Raw genomic sequence first — 19,288 nt, 5'->3', positions numbered from 1 at the left:
AAAGGCTACAATGAGGAGTAGATACACCAGACCAAATCGATGGTAGTGTGTAAACTTGAAAGAAAAAAAAAGAAAAGATGATTCTGACTAATTCTGATTAATTCACATGCAGGTACATCATACATTAATTTCCTGGTCCTCCCCTGCAACTGCTCAGCGTAACCCCTCAATTCCTCAACAAGACAGACTTTCCTGAGGCCATTACCTGGGCAATGAGTCCCTTGCGGCTCCTCCGAGCGTGGTGGAAGCGCTTGATGAGCAGCGCCGAGAACTGCCTCCCGATCAGCTCTTGTCCGGTGATCACTGTGGATCCCCGCCCGCCCACGCTGGCGAGCCTCTTTGAATCTACGGCACAGTGGACATTAACCGATTGTACCATTTGTCATCCATGCACTGGCCAAGACACAGTAGGGCTGAATGATACTGAAAAAACACTGGACACTGAAATATTTATTTAGCACCATTGCACTTTATTGCCGCCTATTTCGCCTGTTTATAGTCAATTCTTGTGTATATATCTGAAGATTGTTGCGTTGTAGTGTTGTTATTCTATGTTAAGTACAATGAGAGAGCCATGAAACCAGAGTCAAATTCCATGTATGTGCAATGCGATATGCATTGTGATGTCAAAGAATAAAAAAGAGCTGTGTAATATCACCAGATATATGCAGCTTTTAGCTTTCAAAGTCCCATTTGTAAAGAATTAATCACTCTAGCAACGATTAGCGTGTCCAAGAAGTCATTAACGCAGACTAAATTGGGCGTCTGGGTGGCGTGTCGGTCTATTTCGTTGCCTAGCAACACGGGGACCGGTGGTTCGAATCCCTGTGTTACCTCCGGCTTGGTCAGGTGTCCTTACAGCCACAATTGGCCATGTCTGTGGGTGGGAAGCCAGATGTAGGTGTGGATCCTGGTCACTGCACTAGCGCCTCCTCTGGTCGATCAGGGTGCCTGTTCGGCGGGGGGACTGAGTGGAATAACGTGCTTCCCACATGTTACGTACCCCTGGTGAAACTCCTCACTGTCAGGTGAAAAGAAGTGGCTGGCGACTCCGCATGTATCGGAGGAGGCATGTGGTAGTCTGCAGCCCTCCCCAGATCGGCAGACGGGGTGGATTAGTGACTGGGACGACTTGGAAGAGTGGGGTAATTGGCAGGATACAATTGGGGAGAAAAAGGGGGGGGGCCACAAAAAAGCCCCATTTGTAAAGAATTTACCAATCCAGCAATGATTAGCGTGTCCAAGAAGTCATTAAATCAGACTAAATTGGCCAATCTGGTGGCGTGGCGATCTATTCCGTTGCCTACCAACACAGGGATCGCCGGTTCAAATCCCTGTGTTACTTCCGGCTTGGTCGGGCATCCCTACAGACACAATTGGCTGTGTCTGCAGGTGGGAAGCCAGATGTGAGTACGTGTCCTGGTTGCTGCAATAGCGCCTCCTCTGGTCAGTTAGGGTGCCTGTTCAGGGGGTGAGGGGGAACTGCGAGGAACAGCGTGATCCTCCCACGTGCTACGTCCCCCTGGCGAAACTCCTCATTGTCAGATGAAAAGAAGTAGCTGGCGACTCCACATGTATCGGAGGAGGAATGTGGTAGTCCGCAGCCCTCCCCGGCTCGGCAGAGGGGGTGGGGCAGCGACCAGGACGGCTCGGCAGAGTGGGGTAACTGGACAAGTACGATTGGGGAGAAAAAGGGGGAAAAACAAATCCAAAAAAAAAATCAGACTAAATTATATTATTCGTTAGATACACTAGAATAGCTTTCGTCCCCGTGTTACCTCCGGCTTCGTCGGGCGTCTGTACAGACACAATTGGCCGTGTCTGCAGGTGGGAAGCCAGATGTGAAGAGTAGGGTAATTGGCCAAGTACAATTGGTGAGAAAAAGGGAGGGCAGATTGCTTTCGTCAAGAGTCATAAAAAAGTGGACCTTGTTAAATCTCAAAGAGTTTTAGCCGAACATGAGTGATGGGCCCAATTCGTCGCATACTGCTCCCTTTGCAATGTGACTATGGAGCACGTGTATGCCGTGATGTTGATGCTGAGATGTTCAGCACACAGACGCTGTAAAGCAAACCTTTTGAGACAGCTATGGTAGTGATTACACACAGCTGTAGTGTGAACGTACCAGCTGCAACTGTTTTTTCTTTTCCATCAACATTGCTAATTTGATTCTCAATGTGAAGAGAATGAAAAACGGCTGAGTGCTCCCAAACAAAGAGCGGCAAAGCAAAGACTTCGTAGACACCTCGGCTGCCTCGGCACGTTACAGAGGTCTTAATTTAATCTTCTAATATTGTTCACAAAGGTTACCAAACATCGCCTGCTTGAAAAGCACTTCCATGCTGTATAGCAGAGTGTGAAGGGGAATATCTTTAATAAAGACTTTGTTCTCAAAAAAACTGAAGAGGTGAAAAGTTTAGATCATTTTGTGTAGCAGCAAATTATGAATTTTTGGAGAAAATAAAATGTATTTGAATGATGAGGTTTTCATTTTAGGGCTGTTCTTTTTTAAAAAGGCAAAATGTTTAGCAGCAGGAAAGAAATGATGAATAACATAAGTATGACAGCGACTTAAAATGATTTCTCAGACTTCAGATGAGCTCTCACACATTTTCTAGCAAAATAAGAGGAAAATATTATCTACCCCAAGGGAACAATGGAAAACTGTAGCGATGAAATACGTACCTTCCACTTTTCTTGTGAACTTCCCCTTTATCGCTGCATGTACAAAACAAAAAGATAAGAGTCAGGAATGGAGAGATTCAACAACTTCATCAGATGAAAAATATGCACATTCCCCCATGAGTTTTTATTTTAATTCAATTTCAGTGGCGTGCTGAACACAACTCAAGTGCATTAAGAATGTTACAAAAAAAACAACTGCGACACCAAAGAAGAGTTTTATCAAACAATTCAACGTTAAATCACTTTTCTTTTAAATGGATGAATAGACTTGCCACTGGTCCCAAGGGCTTGTTCTGAATCTGTCCGGACACTGGCAATGCCATTCCGCTTGGATTCGCGGGAGCTTCTTTTCCAGCCCCTCGCCGACGGCTCGCTTGTCCCTGTGGGAATAAACATAAAAATTGTTGTTTTTGTTCTGACCCAATTCAGAGATATAAATAACAATAAGAACAAGCAACTGGCTCAGCAAACAGTCACATCGTCTCCAGAACATACAGAAAACCAGGTGTTTCACTCTGTAATGTCAGATATACAGACAGACAGACAGACAGACAGACAGACAGACAGACAGACAGATAGATAGATAGATAGATAGATAGATAGATAGATAGATAGATAGATAGATAGATAGATAGATAGATAGATAGATAGATAGATAGATAGATAGATATAGATAGATAGACTGATTAGACAGACACAGATATAGATCGATAAATAGACAGACAGCTAGATAGATAGATAGATAGATAGATAGACAGACGAAAGACAGACAGACAGACAGATAGCTAGATAGATAGACAGACAGACAGATTAGACAGACACAGATATAGATCGATAAATAGACAGACAGATAGACAGCTAGATAGATAGATAGACAGACAGACAGACAGACAGACAGGCAGATATAGATTGATAGATAGACAGATAGATATATAGACAGACAGGCACGCACACACGCACACACGCACACACACGCGCATGCATAGGATGGCCAGTCACATACATACATACATGGTGGGGAAATTCGAGGGAATAGGAAGTTATTGCATATTTTCTATACATATATCCATATTGTATGCTTTCTAAACATATATCCATATTGGATGCTTTCTATACATATATTCATATTGTATGCTTTCTATACTTATATCCATATTGTATGCTTTCTAAACATATATTCATATTGTATGCTTTCTATACTTATATAGATAGATAGATAGATAGATAGATAGATAGATAGATAGATAGATAGATAGATAGATAGATAGATAGATAGATAGATAGATAGATAGATAGATAGTGTGGTGCTAATGTATGCCACACAACCTGTAACCTTACCTGCCACTTCTACATCCACTCCGGTGTCCTCTGCCACTTTTAGAAATATCTATGACACAAACAAGTCAAGACAGGCGTATGTCATATGCCATCGTCTCATTAAATGACTGGCTAAACACAATAGGACAAATATAGACCTACACCTACACGCAAGCACACAGCACTACTTATAGCCATGTTCACTGAGGACACCACCCACCCCATACACTGCTCACTGGAGGCACATTTGTACAATCATCAGAGATCACATTTGAAGTCTTGTTGGGCTTCAAAGGTCAGCACAGATGGATGGAATAATCTTGTTGTGTCTGGATGTCAGCCATTCAGAAGGAATTATTCACATAGCCCCAAGCCCATGAACATCTGACTCATTTCCCAGATGCTTTAAGAGTGTTTGCCAACAATCTCTCTCATGTATATGATCCAGCACTCCAGTTTACATCCTAACATATTGTGCGAAGAGGAACCAAGTATACACATATCCAGAAAAAAATTGATATGAAGGTACGAGGCAAAAAATTGCAAAACTAGAACAAAGGAGTAAGGTCCGCACACTGAAACGCTCCCAAAAAACTAATTTATTCGGCGGCAACATTTCAATCGATTAGATCTTCCTCCGGCACCAACACGTTCCTGTGTATGATCCAGCAGCCCAGTTTGTGCGCTAAACATATTGTGTGAATCATTTGCTGAGCACAGAACATGATGTACGCGGGTTTTGTAAGAAGGAGCCGTGTTTTTGTTTCTGTGGAACTTTTTCAGCTGAGACTGTTCGCTATAAACAAAAGATAATGCGGGGGAAAGAGAACATATTAAATCCACCCTGACTTACAATTTATTAACTAAGCTGAAAGACAGAAACAGTGATGATTGAGATGTTCGAATTATGTGATTAAAGATGAAATGAAGGCAAAGCTTTGTGCTACCGTGGGTGATTTTGTGTGTATCTGTATGTGCTTATTTATGTGTGTGTATGTGTGTTTGTGCATGCATGCATCTATTTGCGTGCCTTGCGCATGCATGTCCCCCAAAAACAACTACGTATCTACCTTAGATTATCCTTTTATTCAAAAATAAAGTGGACCTGGGGCGTCCGGGTGGCGTGGCGGCCTATTCCGTTGCCTACCAACACGGGGATCTCCTGTTCGAATCCCCATGTTACCTCCGGCTTGGTTGGGCATCCCTACAGACACAAGTGGCCGTGTCTGCGGGTGGGAAGCCGGATGTGGGTATGTGTCCTGGTCGCTGCATTAGCACCTCCTCTGGTCGGTTGGGGCGCTTGTTTGGGGGGGAGGGGGAACTGTGTGTGTGTGTGCGTGTGTGTGTGTGGGGGGGTAATAGTGTGATCCTCACAGGCGCTATGTCCCCCTGGCGAAACTCCTCACTGTCAGGTGAAAAGAAGCGGCTGGCAACTCTACATGTATCAGAGGAGGCATGTGGTAGTCTGCAGCCCTCCCCGGATCAGCAGAGGGGGTGGAGCAACGACCAGGATGGCTCAAAAGAGTGGGGTAATTGGCCAAGTACAACTGGGGGGAAATATGGTGGATCTGTCCAGTAGCTCCTTTGCCAGCACGTGCATGTGGCTGGCAAAGGAGTGTAATTAATTGTGTGTGTGTGTATGTATGTATGTGTGTTTGTGTGTGTGTGTGTGTGTGTGATACCTATAGCATGCTCGTGAGCCATGTGTTTACCTCCTCCAGTGTGGTGTCAGAGATTCCATAGCTGGTGAGACCAAGGTCGGCCATCTCGATGTCCAGCTCTTTGAAGAGTGAAGCGAAGGTCCCGTCTTTGGCCCCGCCGTAGGGCAGTATGTATGTGATCTCCTGGCCTATGCTCTCCAGAAACATCGCCTCAGGAATGTGTCGTCGCACCAGGTTACCAAGCGCCGTCATACCTGGTGGAAGGATTTCCCCCCAGAGTTAGTCCAACACAATGGCATGTTCCTGTACGCCAACATCGACAGGGAGGAGACAAATTGTCCCTTGCTTCCTGTGAAGCCATTTTTGCCAAAGTTTTTAGACATATACATAAAACAAGATTGGAAAAAAATACATGTACAAGATGGAAAACTACACTTAACGAAATACAGAGCTCGCTGTCTACTTTTTGAATCACAGCATCTTGTTTTCCCCTAAAAGGACCTTCCTTACTTAAAAGGGGGAAAAAAAAGAAACTTTCGACATTGTCTCTATATACAGTACACGTTAGAGGGATACAGGTCCATTTGCAGCTATGATACTGAGCAGTCTTCTGTTTGTCTCTGAAACACCACCAAAACTGTGTGGAAAAGTCTCCGCCGGTGACATCACTAATGGACACAGTTTCGGTGGCATTTCAGAGACACACAGAAGACGACTCATAATTACAGCTATTAATGGAGTGTAATCCCTACAACACATAGTGTAATCCCGACAACATATAGAGCAGTGTTTCTCAACCCAGTCCTCAAGGAACCCCTATCCTGCAGATTTTCATTGTAACCCTGCATAGGAAGCCCTGCTTGTACTTACTCGGCCAATCATCTCGCAGCACTTCATTATGCAAGGTGTGCAACATCTGACAAAATTCATTGCTGATTGGTTGAATAACTACAAACAGGTACCTATTCAGGGTTGCCAAGAAAATATGCAGGATAGGGGTTCCTTGAGGACGGGGTTGAAAAACACTGATATAGAGAGAGGTGATGCTGAAAATGCCGATGGTTTCTTTTAAGAGTTACTGTTTAAGGTGGTTGTGGGTAAGCACATCGCTGGGTGTATACCATTAAGAGAGACTGGGACATCTTGTCAAACTTCTCACACTCTTTTATATATCTTGGGATCAATACATCATATTGTTTATTCTCTCCTCTACCAAGTACAAATGTATAGTTGTGAAGATTTTTAACTAGAGGATTTACTTTAGAATGTGAAAAACGGTATATCATCGCTCACCTCAGTGAAGAGTCTGCTCTGCTTTCCCTGACAGGATATGACATCAGACCAAGTAGAGGCACAAAACTAGTATTTGACTTTTAGATTTCACCCAGAGGGAAACCTTTCTGGAATTCACAATTGGATGATGTCTGTGAATGTTCTCGTTCATTCAGGTCATGGTTATCCAAAGGAATTGAATCGAATGCAACTGGACTTGGTATATATCCGTGAAGATGTCTAGTCTAGTCTGACTAGTCTAGTCAGACTAGTCAGACTAGACTAGCCAGACTAATTTGGTCTAGTCAGAAAGGCACGAACTGATGAAGCCTCTTGGATGAGAGGCGAAATGTCTTCACGGATATATACCAAGTCCAGTTGCATTCGATTCAATTGGATGACATAAAATGGCCTAAGGCTTGGTTGTGCCCATTTCAATTCTGTATCTCAAATAAAATTAGAGAAATCCATTTTAAAATTTTACACAACATCTATCCATGTAACACATTATTTTCCAAATTTACTGACATAGAACTTAATTGTACCTTTTGTAGCGGTGAGCCAGAAACGGTTATGCATTTGTTTTGTTACTGCCCCTCCTCATCTCTGTTTTGCAGTGACATAAAGAATTTTATACTTAACAAGACTGGACAGTCTATAATAATTATGCCTAAAGACATTATTAATAAATTTGAATGTGAAAATAAATCTTTAAATTACGTGACGAAACTTATAATTGCACTTGGTAAATTTCACACACATAAAGTGAGGTTCTCTAGATCCCTCCCAAACCTTGGCGCTTTTCTCGTTGAGTTCAATATGTATTTAGACACATTGGCCCCTATGACGAATAAAAAAAGTGAACGCACACTGTCATATTATAAGGAACTATTTTCTGTAGCCTCTGATTAAGTTTCATTGACTTTATTTAGGTTATTGTTTATCATGTTTCGATACTTTATACTTGTTAATTGTTTACTTTGCATATTTAATTGATTATCTGCCTTTTTCCATTTTCACTTGAAGAAATTTGAATTATATAAGAATGTGTTACACTTCGCTAAAAAAAAGTTCGTTGTGACCTTCAAACTTTGAAAATATATGATGTTTTGAACATATATTTAATTTTTTTTCTTCATGTCCTCTGCTGTATTGTTCTGTATTGTTTATAATTGGTTTATGTCTGTGTATGTATGCGTATGTGTGTATATATTATATTATATATGTATGTATGTATGTATGTGTATATGATGTTCTCTTTGTAATGTTTTGAATTGGATTTAAATAAAGTTTTGTTAAAAAAAAGGATTTGACTTTTAAATTGCGCCCTCCGATGGTGAAAATATTAGCGACACAACAACTTACCCATGTGACAAGAAGCCCCGGTCTCCCCTACTTGTAGGTCTGACAAAGCAACAGTATAAACAGCTAAAGGGAACGTTTTTAAGATGTTGCTTTATATTCACTCAGATTAACACACAACAGCGTAAGGAGAGGCTAATCACAATAATGCCAAAACATTTTGACCAATGTCTTTGTGATTCAGCAGTGAGGGGGAAAAAAACAACTGCATCACATATTGAGATCTATACATGATGCAGTGACCTTTGAACACACTGAAATAGATCAGTGGACATAATTCCCCAGCCTCATCCGTTCTGACGCCGGGCCACAGTGAGAATCAATCAGAACAGTGTTGCAGAACACACCGCCTCCATTATTGATCCAGGACCTCTCATAGATAATCACTGCAGCTTAACCAAGCACAGCCCTGACGGCTTATGAAGAAGCAAATGGATGGTCTCACACATCACACTGAACTACAAATGTCTCTTTGTGTGTGTGTGTGTGTGTGTGTGTGTGTGTGTGTGTGTGTGTGTGTGAAGATGTTTGATAATAACGAGGAATGTGCTGTTACTGGCAAAACTATAATTACATTCATGCCATTTACCCTTTCGTACTTTACTGTATGTGTATTATCAATATAAAATAATACCCATGTTTACTTTTGCACAACTGCTATTTTTCTTCATGCATGATAAATTGGAAAATAAAATGTTACACAATTAGTGATGATGTTTCTTTTTTAAAATTTATTTTCTTGTCTTTTGTTTAAAACACATGATCGTGGATCAGAGGGTTTGGGTTGTCCAACAATGTATAGTCTCACACACCATGATAAATAGGAGGGGACTTGGGATGAAGACCGATATGGCCTTTACAGTAAAGCCCAGCTAACAAGGGTTTGATCTAACATTTCAACCAAACATATCAATTGTATGCTCTTTAAGTAATTGATTGGAAAGTTAAATAGCAGTGATGGTAGCTTCTCTCAGTCTAGTTATCTGATGTTGGGTGACAGATATGATAGTAGTCATATTTTTATGACTACTAAAGACGTCAAAATAATGGCACTGAATTTTAAAAGGTCCAATTAGAGATCGCCAAACAGGGTGTCCGGGTACCGTAGCGGTCTATTCCGTTGCCTACCAACACGGGGATCACCAGTTCGAATCTCTGTGTTACCTCCGGCTTGGCCAGGCATCCCTACACACACAATTGGCCGTGTATGTGGGTAGGAAGCTGGATGTGGGTATGTGTCCTTGTCGCTGCATTGGCATCTCCTCTGGTTGGTCGGGGCTCCTGTTCAGCGGGGAGGGGGAACTGAGGGGAATAGTGTGATCCTCCCACATACTACGTCCTCCTTGTGAAACTCCTCACTGCCAGGTGAAAAGAAGCGGCTGGTGACTCCACATGTATCGGCGGAGGCATGTGGTAGTCTGCAGCCCTCCCCGGATCGGCAGAGGGGGTGGAGCAGCGACGGGGATGGCTTGGAAGAGTGGGGTAATTGGCCCGATATAATTGGGGAGAAAAAGGGGGGGGGGTACAAAATAAGAAAAAAGAGATGGCTAAACAAATAAATAAGTAAGTAAATAAGTTGTGAGCCATATGACACTAAGCCAGTGGCTGCACTAAATAGACTGCCTGAGTAAATTATTCTCTCTAAATCAGGAAAGGACTGTCTTATGCTTTTCTGACATCCCCATGAAATCCTTTCAGTCACTGTACAGTATTAATCCCACTACCTTTTTTTCTAGACTCAAATTTCAGAACTGGATTTGAACCATCAGCACTATTACTGCTAACTTATCATGGGAATGAGCAACTGGCCATGGCTGGGTGGGCAAGAGTCACTAGTTGAGATCACAAATATCTGGATGAGACGACACGGCCCACTTGACTTGACTGTCACAACCGTCTCTCATCAACTGCTGGCAGACAATAGGGTGAGGGGCTAAGCTGGCGTAACAAGGAGACATGGGGTGTTCGCTCCAACTAAGTACAAAACTGGTGAGAGCGGTGCTCAGGGCGTCATTCCTTTACACTCTGTTCTTAAAAAGAAAAATGATTTGATGTCTATTGTATTGAATACAGTGACAGACACACTACAACACTACAATAGAAGTTACTGACAGTCTGCACAAAATCAACGCCCAACCAAGATACCGTTTAAATGCAAACCAGCAGCTGAAATGTTGATCAAAGATCTGTGGTAATGTAGAGCTGGGCAGTAATATAAAATCCTTATCCTTTATTGTGTTTCAATGGTACTGTATCAGGATGACATTTGGATATTGTCTTATTGTAATACACAATTTTGTTGTCTAAATTAATAACACTGAGAATCTGTTACCAAAAATTTCTCACAAAATTAGGCCAGAAATATTTAAGGGAGTATTATTCAATGTGATGAACCTTTGTCGGGTTCTTCAACATGGTATTTTTGCATATGTAAGCAGATATCTATATATATATTTTTTAAATCAATTTTATATAGCGCTTTTCTAATACTCAAAGTCGCTTTACAATAAATGGGGTGAAACAAGACAACACATAAACATAACACAGACATACAGGGGTGGATGGGAAGGGGGCTACGAGAGGGAGAAGCGGCAGCCACGCACGATGCCAGCAGTATTCTCCGACTTGGACAGATACAAAAGAGATACTATATATATATATATATATATATATATATATATATATATATATATATATATATCTCAGTATTGTGAAAAAATCCATGATTGTTTTGATGGCAATATTTTCCATACTGCCCAAAATAAAGATAATGTATGTGGTACTATCAACAAGTACTATCAACAAGTACATATAATCTGCCGATGTTAAGTAATTACTTGCAACAGCATTACTGCTCATTGTACCTGAAGGGTCAGGGCTACTCCAGTTTTGGCTGCCAATACCATCATCTGGGCGGCAGCTCCTTGATGAATTGTCCTCTTCCTCCTATTAATTAGAACTGAATTAGAAAGGCTTTACCACTTAAAATGATTACCAGTGACTTCTTATCAATTTTTCTCTTACACTGATGGAACAATGCTAGCCATCCACACGTATTTGCATTGTAATTGCACTGGATCAAGTTGCACACGCATGCACCAACAGATGCTGCGCTCATCAGGCGGTGTAGCTGTGCCAAGATGCACGAAACCCGAGTTGTGTGCCAATGTTGTGCTACCCCTTCCAGTATGGCTGATGTCATGCACTTTGTGTACTTTTTATTATTATGTAGTGCAGAGTTATAAACCAACCAAGGGCAAATAACCCTTACCCCAGACCTTGACCCTCTAACTCATCCCAGTTGTGTTTAAAAGTAATTTTAATGTGTCTGTTGGCAAAGGCTTCCATTCAGTGTAAAGGCCTGAATACTTTGAGAGATTAACCGTTCAGACCTCAGGTATTTTTTTCAGCTCCTCTACAATACGAGGCCGCTTAATAACCAAGCCATTGTTTCGGAAAAAGGCGGGGGGAATGTTCCACTTCACCTGCGAATGTGTTTGTTTGCTTTTATTTATTTATTTGAAGTTAATGACTATGCTCACCACAAAGAGTCTGCAGGCTAATGGTAATGGCTATAGCCCAGCTGGCATCACTGCATCTTGTTCATTTGCTCCTATTGATTAAAACGAAGTGTGCGAGGCAAGACTGGCGAAAGAGATGGAGAACGACCCCCCCCCCGGCAACAATTAGTATCACCCAGCACGTAGGCCACATCCCATTTTCATGCTGGGGGAGACTAGATGCAGATCATTACAGAGAGAGGGCGGTGACGGGGCGCACTGTGAAAAGTCAGAGGGAAGCCATGTTCGATAATAGACTAGAAAAAAGGTTATTCCTGTGTTACTCCTGTGTAAGAGTTGCAAGTGTAAGCTCTTATTATGACACCATGAAGTCAAACATGATGCTCTGCCCCCATTTCTAGGAGTGTGTGATAAAGTTAGTTTCAAGAGACGAGGATACCAATGGCAGGTTGCATCATCAATTTGTGTGAATTATCACTTGAGATTATGCCACCCTCGCTGGTCATGTGACTTGTTAAAAGTATTCCTGATGGACAATCTGATCACCCACCGCTACGCACCTTAATTGTTTTTGAGAAGCCGGCGTGCTGAATGATGAAACTGTAAACTTTGGTGTCATTTCTCATCTTACTCGGGTGTTACGCCTCAGCTCTGTTCAATCAGTCACACTTTCGTCTCAGTTTGTAGCCAGTCCATTCACAGCACATAGTCAACGGTTTTCATTTTCAAATTATTCCTAACATTAGTGTGCCTTCAAGGTGGTACGGTGGTGCAGTGGTTAGCGCGGTTGCCTCACAGCAAGAAGGTCCTGGATTCGAACCCCGGGGTTGTCCAGCCTTGGGGGTCATACCGGGTTGTCCTGTGTGTGGAGTTTGCATGTTCTCCCCGTGTCTGGTTTCCTCCATGTGCTCTGGTTTCCTCCCACAGTCAAAAGACATGTAGGTCAGGTGAATCGGCCATACTAAACTGTCCCTAGATGTGAATGTGAATGTGTGTGTGTGTGTGTGTGTGTGTGTGTGTGTGTGTGTGTGTGTGTGTGTGTGTGTGTGTGTGTGTGTGTGTGGGCCCTGTGATGGTCTGGCGGCCTGTCCAGGGTGTCTCCCCACTTGCCATCCAATGACCGCTTGGATAGGCTCCAGTATCCCGTGACCCGACTTCGTATAAGCGGCTTGGATAATGGACGGATGGATGGAGTCATCATTAGAAAGCATGTAGTGACAATATTTTAGTAAACTTTAGTTTCAACTGATTTGGGATGGGGTGCCAGAATGCAGCCCGGTATCACGAGATTTCGTGTCATAGTCACGAAATTTAATCTATGAAATCCTGCTGGGGGGACACGATGTCACTGAAATGTTCTTGTCCGGCACCACGAAGTTGTATCCAATGCATTCCGATGAGCCAAGTTTTTCTTGCGCGAGTCACATTATCAAGACGCTGGCTCTGGCTGGTCTGGCCTCCCGGGAGAATGCCGGTCACTTACATATATTTGAAAACACAAAAACCACCCTAACCCCAAGGCTCAGCGCTTTCAGTTTTTACTGATTTTCCCCGAAAAATACCCAGATTTTTAAACTGATTTTCACCCAGATTTTATGTTTCCACGGATCCAAAAGTTGTTCCTGTTCATGTGAGGTTATGTAACAGTGTCCTCTTGTGGCGAAATTCGGCATGCTGGATGGCTTTGAAAAATAAAAACCGAAAACGCTGAACCTTGCCTAACCCTAACCGCCGTAGTTTTTGTGTTTTCAAATATATGTAAGTGACCAGCATTCTCCTGGGAGGCCAGACCAGCCAGAGCCAGCATCTTGATAATGTAACTCGCGCAAGAAAAACATGGTCAATTCCCCAAATGTGTATGGTTAATAAATTAAATAAAAACCTGCACTATCAACAGCCAGATTCAGTTTCCCCTCCTTCCCTTCAAACATATACGAAACTGCCATAGTTATGCATTGGAAACAACTTTGTGGTGCCAGACAAGAACATTTCAGTGACATCGCGTCCCCAGCACGATTTCACACATTAAATTTCGTGACTATGACACGAAATCTCGTGATACCAGGTTTCAGAATGTGCTGTCCCAACTTATCAGTGGTACGAGACTTAATTTGGAAACTGTCTGTGATCTTACGAACAGTGTTTACAGGAAGAAGGAAAAAGATTGGACTTGTGTTGGGTATTCTTCTGGGCGCTGAGGAAATGGTTGTTGCACGCAGACTGGAAAACTCAATAAACCTGTGTGCATCATTTCACCCGGAGGAAGCGGCTCTGAGTCTCTGTTTAACAGCTGTTATGGAAAGAAAATAAAGCTGTTGAAGGGAGTCTGTCATTGCATTTCTTTCTGTGGTTAGATCACAGCGAGACATCTTTTCTCTGAAATGTACAAAACGCTAAATGTTTCCTGCTGAAGCATTCTCCAGCTAGAACTCTTGCCATGTACTTCTCACCAATCTTCTGTTTGCGTTGACTATGAAAGACAGGCCCAAAAGGAGATATTGGGTTATAACTTAAAGTTGCCCTTGCACTGGGGCCGTCCGGGTGGCGTGGCAGTCTATTCCGTTGCCTAGCAACACGGGGATCGCTGGTTTGAATCCCCGCGTTACCTCAGTCTTGGTCGGGTATCCCTACAGACACAATTGGCCGTGTCTGCAGGTGGGAAGCCGGGTGTGGGTATGTGCCCTGGTCGCTGCACTAGTGCCTCCTCTGGTCGGTCAGGGCCGTCTGTTCAGGGGGGAGGGGGAACTGTGGGGAATAGCATGATCCTCCCACGCGCTACGTCCCCCTGGCGAAACGCCTCACTGTCAGGTGAAAAGAAGCACCTGGCGATTCCACATGTATCCGAGAAGGCATGTGGTAGTCTAAAGCCCTCCCCGGATCGGCAGAGGGGGTGGAGCAGCAACCAAGACGGCTCAGAAGAGTGGGGTAATTGGCCAAGTACAACTGGGGAGAAAAAGGGGGAAAAAAATCCCCCCCAAAAAAGAACAAAATTTACACTTGCACTGGACATACGGGGTGAAGCAGAAGGCCTCTGCAATCACCCCCTTTTGCTATCATGGGAAAGTGGAAGATTAGCACCCTCAATGACTTTTGTTTAAGTCCTGGTGCACTTGACTAAGACACTTAACCAATAAACTGAACTACAAAACCACAGCTTGCTAGAGTAGATGGTCAGCCACAGAGAGCCGTGGTTTACTCCCAGGCAAGAATGTGGACTGAATAATTTGCTGAAAAAGTGCACACTTGCTCTCATTTATTCGTTCCGTGATAAATAAGTACCAAGTGTTAAAAAGCACCAGCCAGCGTCCGGGTAGGGTAGTGGTCTATTCCGCTGCCTACCAACACAGGGCTCTTTGGTTCGAATCCCCGTGTTGCCTCTGGCTTGGTCGGGCGTCTACAGACACAATTGGCCGTGTCTGTGGGAGGGAAGCCGGATGTGGGTATGTGCCGTGGTCGCTACACTAGCGCCTCCTCTGGTCGGTCAGGGTGCCTGTTCAGGGGGGAGAGGGAACTGTGGGGAATAGCACAATTTCACTGTAGGCTGACCTCATTCATAAAACCAAAACAATCCGGAGAAACTGCTGAGGCGTTATCGGCGGAGGCCCCTGGTGACAGCCAATTAAAATCAATATGTAAACAAAGTGCTGCATATTGAGCACCCTATGATCTTCCATGGCTGCATGCAAACACAGTGGACCCCCGAGTTGATCGGTCATAAAAGATGAAGAAAACCAAAATTTTTCTACAGCAGAACTTCATACAATAATAGAGGAGTTTATAACCTTTGTTTACGAAAGGTCTTTTTAACAGTTGGGTAAAAAAAATATCACCCTCTTCCTAATACACCCTAAAAGCTTTATAACCCAGTGTTTGCCATAAACCCAAATCCAATAGATGCAAACTGTCCCTTAAAAAATGGGCAATAACAGGCAACTGAAAGTCCAGTGCAGAATGTTGCCTCTTCATTTGGCTGCCAACACCGGTTTCCAAGCACGGCACTAACACACACTGATACACACGGACACACACTGACAAAACACCACTTTAAGAGATACTTTGTTAATTAATGAAACTGTTTTGATGTAGATAAACATAAGTTAGAAACTGTACCGTCTTCCCTGATTAGACGGCATTTTTTATTTGTGGATCCCCCCCCCCATTGTACTTGGCCAATTACCCTATTTTCTGAGTCATCCCGGTCGCTGCTCCACCCCCTCTGCCGATCCGGGGAGGGCCGCAGACTACCCCATGCCTCCTCTAATACATGTGGAGTCACCAGCCGCTTCTTTTCACTTGACAGTGAGGAGTTTCAGCAGGGGGACGTAGCACATGGGAGGATCACGCTATTCCCCCAGCCCCCCCCCCCAAACAGGCACCCCGACCAACCAGAGGAGGCGCTAGTGCAGCGATCAGGACACATACATCTGGCTTCCCACCCGCAGACACGGCCAGTTGTGTCTGTAGGGACGCCCGACCAAGCCGGAGGTAACACGGGAATTCGAACCGGCGATCCCCGTGTTGGTAGGCAACGGAATAGACTGCTACGCTAACCAAATGCCTGCTAATCCTGGTGTATGAATAGAGAAAATGTTTAGCGCCACATTATAACCCACTAATTAGTCATTAGCCCTGCCAGTGCGTTTTATGAATATGGGCCACTGTATCTAGATATTAGGTGATCGCACCTCTTTAGGCTGACTCTGCGGAAAGCCGCCGCGTTGCACGGACATCTTTTGCTCGCCGCCTCTGACCAGAGTGAGGTAGTAGCCACTGCCAAAACACTTCTTCAGGAACAAGGAAGTACCACAGCAGCGCAGCTTCCCGCTGGAGATAATGGCAATGCGGTCACCTAAGATGTCTGCCTCATCCATGTGGTGTGTGGAGAGGATGATTGTGCGGCCTGTGGAGAAGTGAGAAAGAGTGAGCGAGACAGACAGACAGACAGACAGACAGACAGACAGACAGAGAGAGAGAGTGACAGAGAGAGACTAAAGTAAACAAACCATTGATTTCACCTGAAACTGCAATTAGAGTGTAGTTGAGGAGGCTCAAGTGATGTGTGTGTGTGTGTGTGTGTGTGTGTGTGCTTGTGCAAGAGAGAGAAAGAAAGAGAGGTAAAAGGAGGTTTTGGAGCAGAGATTAAAGACAGGATAGTTTCTAAATTTGTGAGAAGTTAATGCCCAGAATTGAGCAGACAAAAAAAAAAAAAAGTAAAGCGGTTCGTTCCTCAGCACACAACAACACCCACAGACATGCTTGTTTGTTTGTTTGTTTGGACAACTGCTGTTATGAAGGAGAGGCTTGACAAGACAAGATGTCATAAATCAAAAATGTTCAAATCAAGCCAACCTCACAGTCTGTCTCTGTGTGGTAGTCGCTCATCTCCTCACGGCCGACTCCGCTGTGTTCCTCCACTCATACTTCTTCTCCTCATGGCGGCAAAATCCACGCTGCGTTTGCGTGGGAGTGAATCCTGGACAAATTACAACGAATGCCAGCAAAGCCATCCTTCCGTCTAGCGTTTAGCCAACGCGTCTCCGTCTTGTTTATCATCCTGTTGCCGCGCGTCCTTTGATTTGAGACGCATCGGGGCTCACTTGCACGCGGCAGCCACAGCGTGCAGTGTTACGGGGTTCGGCACAAGCACCGAAGCCCCATCACATCACGCAGCTTCAGCTGGACGCATATTAATGATAACGTTCCCCTGCAATCAGGAAGGGAAATAGATCTGTGGTGGAAGTCAAAACTTTCTCATCTTTCTCTATGGCCCGCAGTGTGCAAGACGGCAGCAATGACGAGCACGCACTTAACTGTTTATTCACACTCACGTCGATGCAGATCAACCTCGAAATAATAATAATGAAAACATTAACCTGAATATTCTATTGTGAGGGGAAAAATTAAAGCTGATGTATATGCAAGGGGGCCCTGTGATGGCCCGGCGGCCTGTCCAGGGTGTCTCCACCCCTGCCGCCCAATGACTGCTGGGATAGGCTCCAGCATCCTCACAACCCTGAGAGCAGGATAAGCGGTTTGGATAATGGATGGATGGAGGGATGGACAGATGGATGGATGTATATATGATCTGCAAATGCATAAATCCATTCGTTGAGCTGTAATTGTAAAAAATTACAATTACAACAGTACTTTTATTATAACAGTAAACATGACACACAAGTACACAATACTTTTACTGTGTACAGGTATCAGTTTGGTTTCCGGGAGATTTTCCACCATTTCAAATAAATTCTTTGCATCAGCTTCGGGCATCTCCCTATTCAGATTTTTGGGTGTGCCATTTTAAACCGAAACAGTTGGGGCCGCCGACCCGATGGAGATTTCATCTTTTCTTCCTCGTGTCTCCAAGGCAGAATTTCAGGCGGTGTGCTGAGCGTGGCAGGATTTTTGCACTGAGCAAATTAAAGCAATATCCTCTCAGGTCACATTGTCCAAGGGACCAGCGCTCGCTCCAAGGTCATTAGCTGCAGCCCAGTGCCGAGTTCAGCCATTTTGCGAGCCAACCACTTACATCTCATCCTCCTTCCACCTCCCGCCTTCCCTTGTGCCCTGTCACAACCTGAGCTGTTAAATCTGCCCTTTCCAGGTGAGCTCATGCTTGCCAGCAGGTTTGAATCTTCATATAGGCAAAACGCAGACAAAATGTGCACGGAGCGAGAGCCCACACAGCTCACTCAATTAAACATATGGGGAAAATACCAAGCGTTGAGGGGGGTGGCAGAGGAGATCGCTCCGAGGTTTGTTTTGACTGAGCCAGCTCATTTTGCACGGCTTGTTCAAACTCACAGATGATTTTCCCTGGGATTTGTTGTGGTTTGCAAGGGAAAAAAAATAATAACACACTGCATCATTTGTGAGTTGGGAGGAAAATAAATGTGTTTGGATTGCGGACGGCCCTCAAAGGCATTCTGATTTATAGTGTTTTGTGGTGCATTACAGCTCAAAGTGATATATCAAATAGAGTTGGGGAGGTTAAGGTAAATTGGTGGCACTCTTTACTATGTACCGCATACTGAGGGGGGAAATCTGGTTTATGTTAGCCAGCTTCCTGCCCCGTATATCAAGTGGATAGATATGGATTTGGGAGTGGTTTGTCATAGAGATGGATACTGCAAGGCCCGGCAGCATGAGGAATGGAAGGCTGAAACTGTGATGAATGCTCTCCAAAGTGCTTTTCACACATAGGTCCCAGTAATGTACTGGGATAACCTTTCAGGCACCGCTAGTGCATTTTTTCAGGAACATTCAGGAACATTTCCATCCTGCACCTTTTCACACATCCCATGGCAATACGCTTACAGATGGGGCAAGGGACAGTCCAACAGATAGTAATAATAATAATGATAATAATAATAAATAAAGCATAATACAAAAACAAAAAACTGTAATTAAAAGCCATTTTATACAGGGATCACCAGTTCGAATCCCCGTGTTACCTCCGGCTTGGTCGGG

At 43.9% G+C, this 19,288-nt stretch overlaps 1 protein-coding gene across 1 annotated transcript in view; it reads right to left on the bottom strand.

The window, feature by feature from the left end:
* Positions 1-19,288, bottom strand: part of LOC130130640 (phospholipid-transporting ATPase ABCA1-like) — a 302,901-nt gene that overhangs the window by 167,028 nt on the left and 116,585 nt on the right. The window contains exons 22-28 of the mRNA XM_056300397.1: positions 16,504-16,718; positions 11,162-11,240; positions 5,715-5,917; positions 4,024-4,072; positions 2,958-3,065; positions 2,686-2,718; positions 206-345 (exon numbers count right to left, since the gene is read on the bottom strand). Of these exons, the coding sequence (XP_056156372.1) occupies positions 206-345; positions 2,686-2,718; positions 2,958-3,065; positions 4,024-4,072; positions 5,715-5,917; positions 11,162-11,240; positions 16,504-16,718 (827 nt within the window). The remainder of the gene's footprint in view (positions 1-205; positions 346-2,685; positions 2,719-2,957; positions 3,066-4,023; positions 4,073-5,714; positions 5,918-11,161; positions 11,241-16,503; positions 16,719-19,288) is intronic.

This window comes from Lampris incognitus, chromosome 20 (assembly GCF_029633865.1).
Source record: "Lampris incognitus isolate fLamInc1 chromosome 20, fLamInc1.hap2, whole genome shotgun sequence".
NCBI classification, from domain to species: domain Eukaryota; kingdom Metazoa; phylum Chordata; class Actinopteri; order Lampriformes; family Lampridae; genus Lampris; species Lampris incognitus.
The sequence above is the reverse complement of the archived record's forward strand: the minus strand, read 5'-3'. Positions and strand labels throughout refer to the sequence as shown.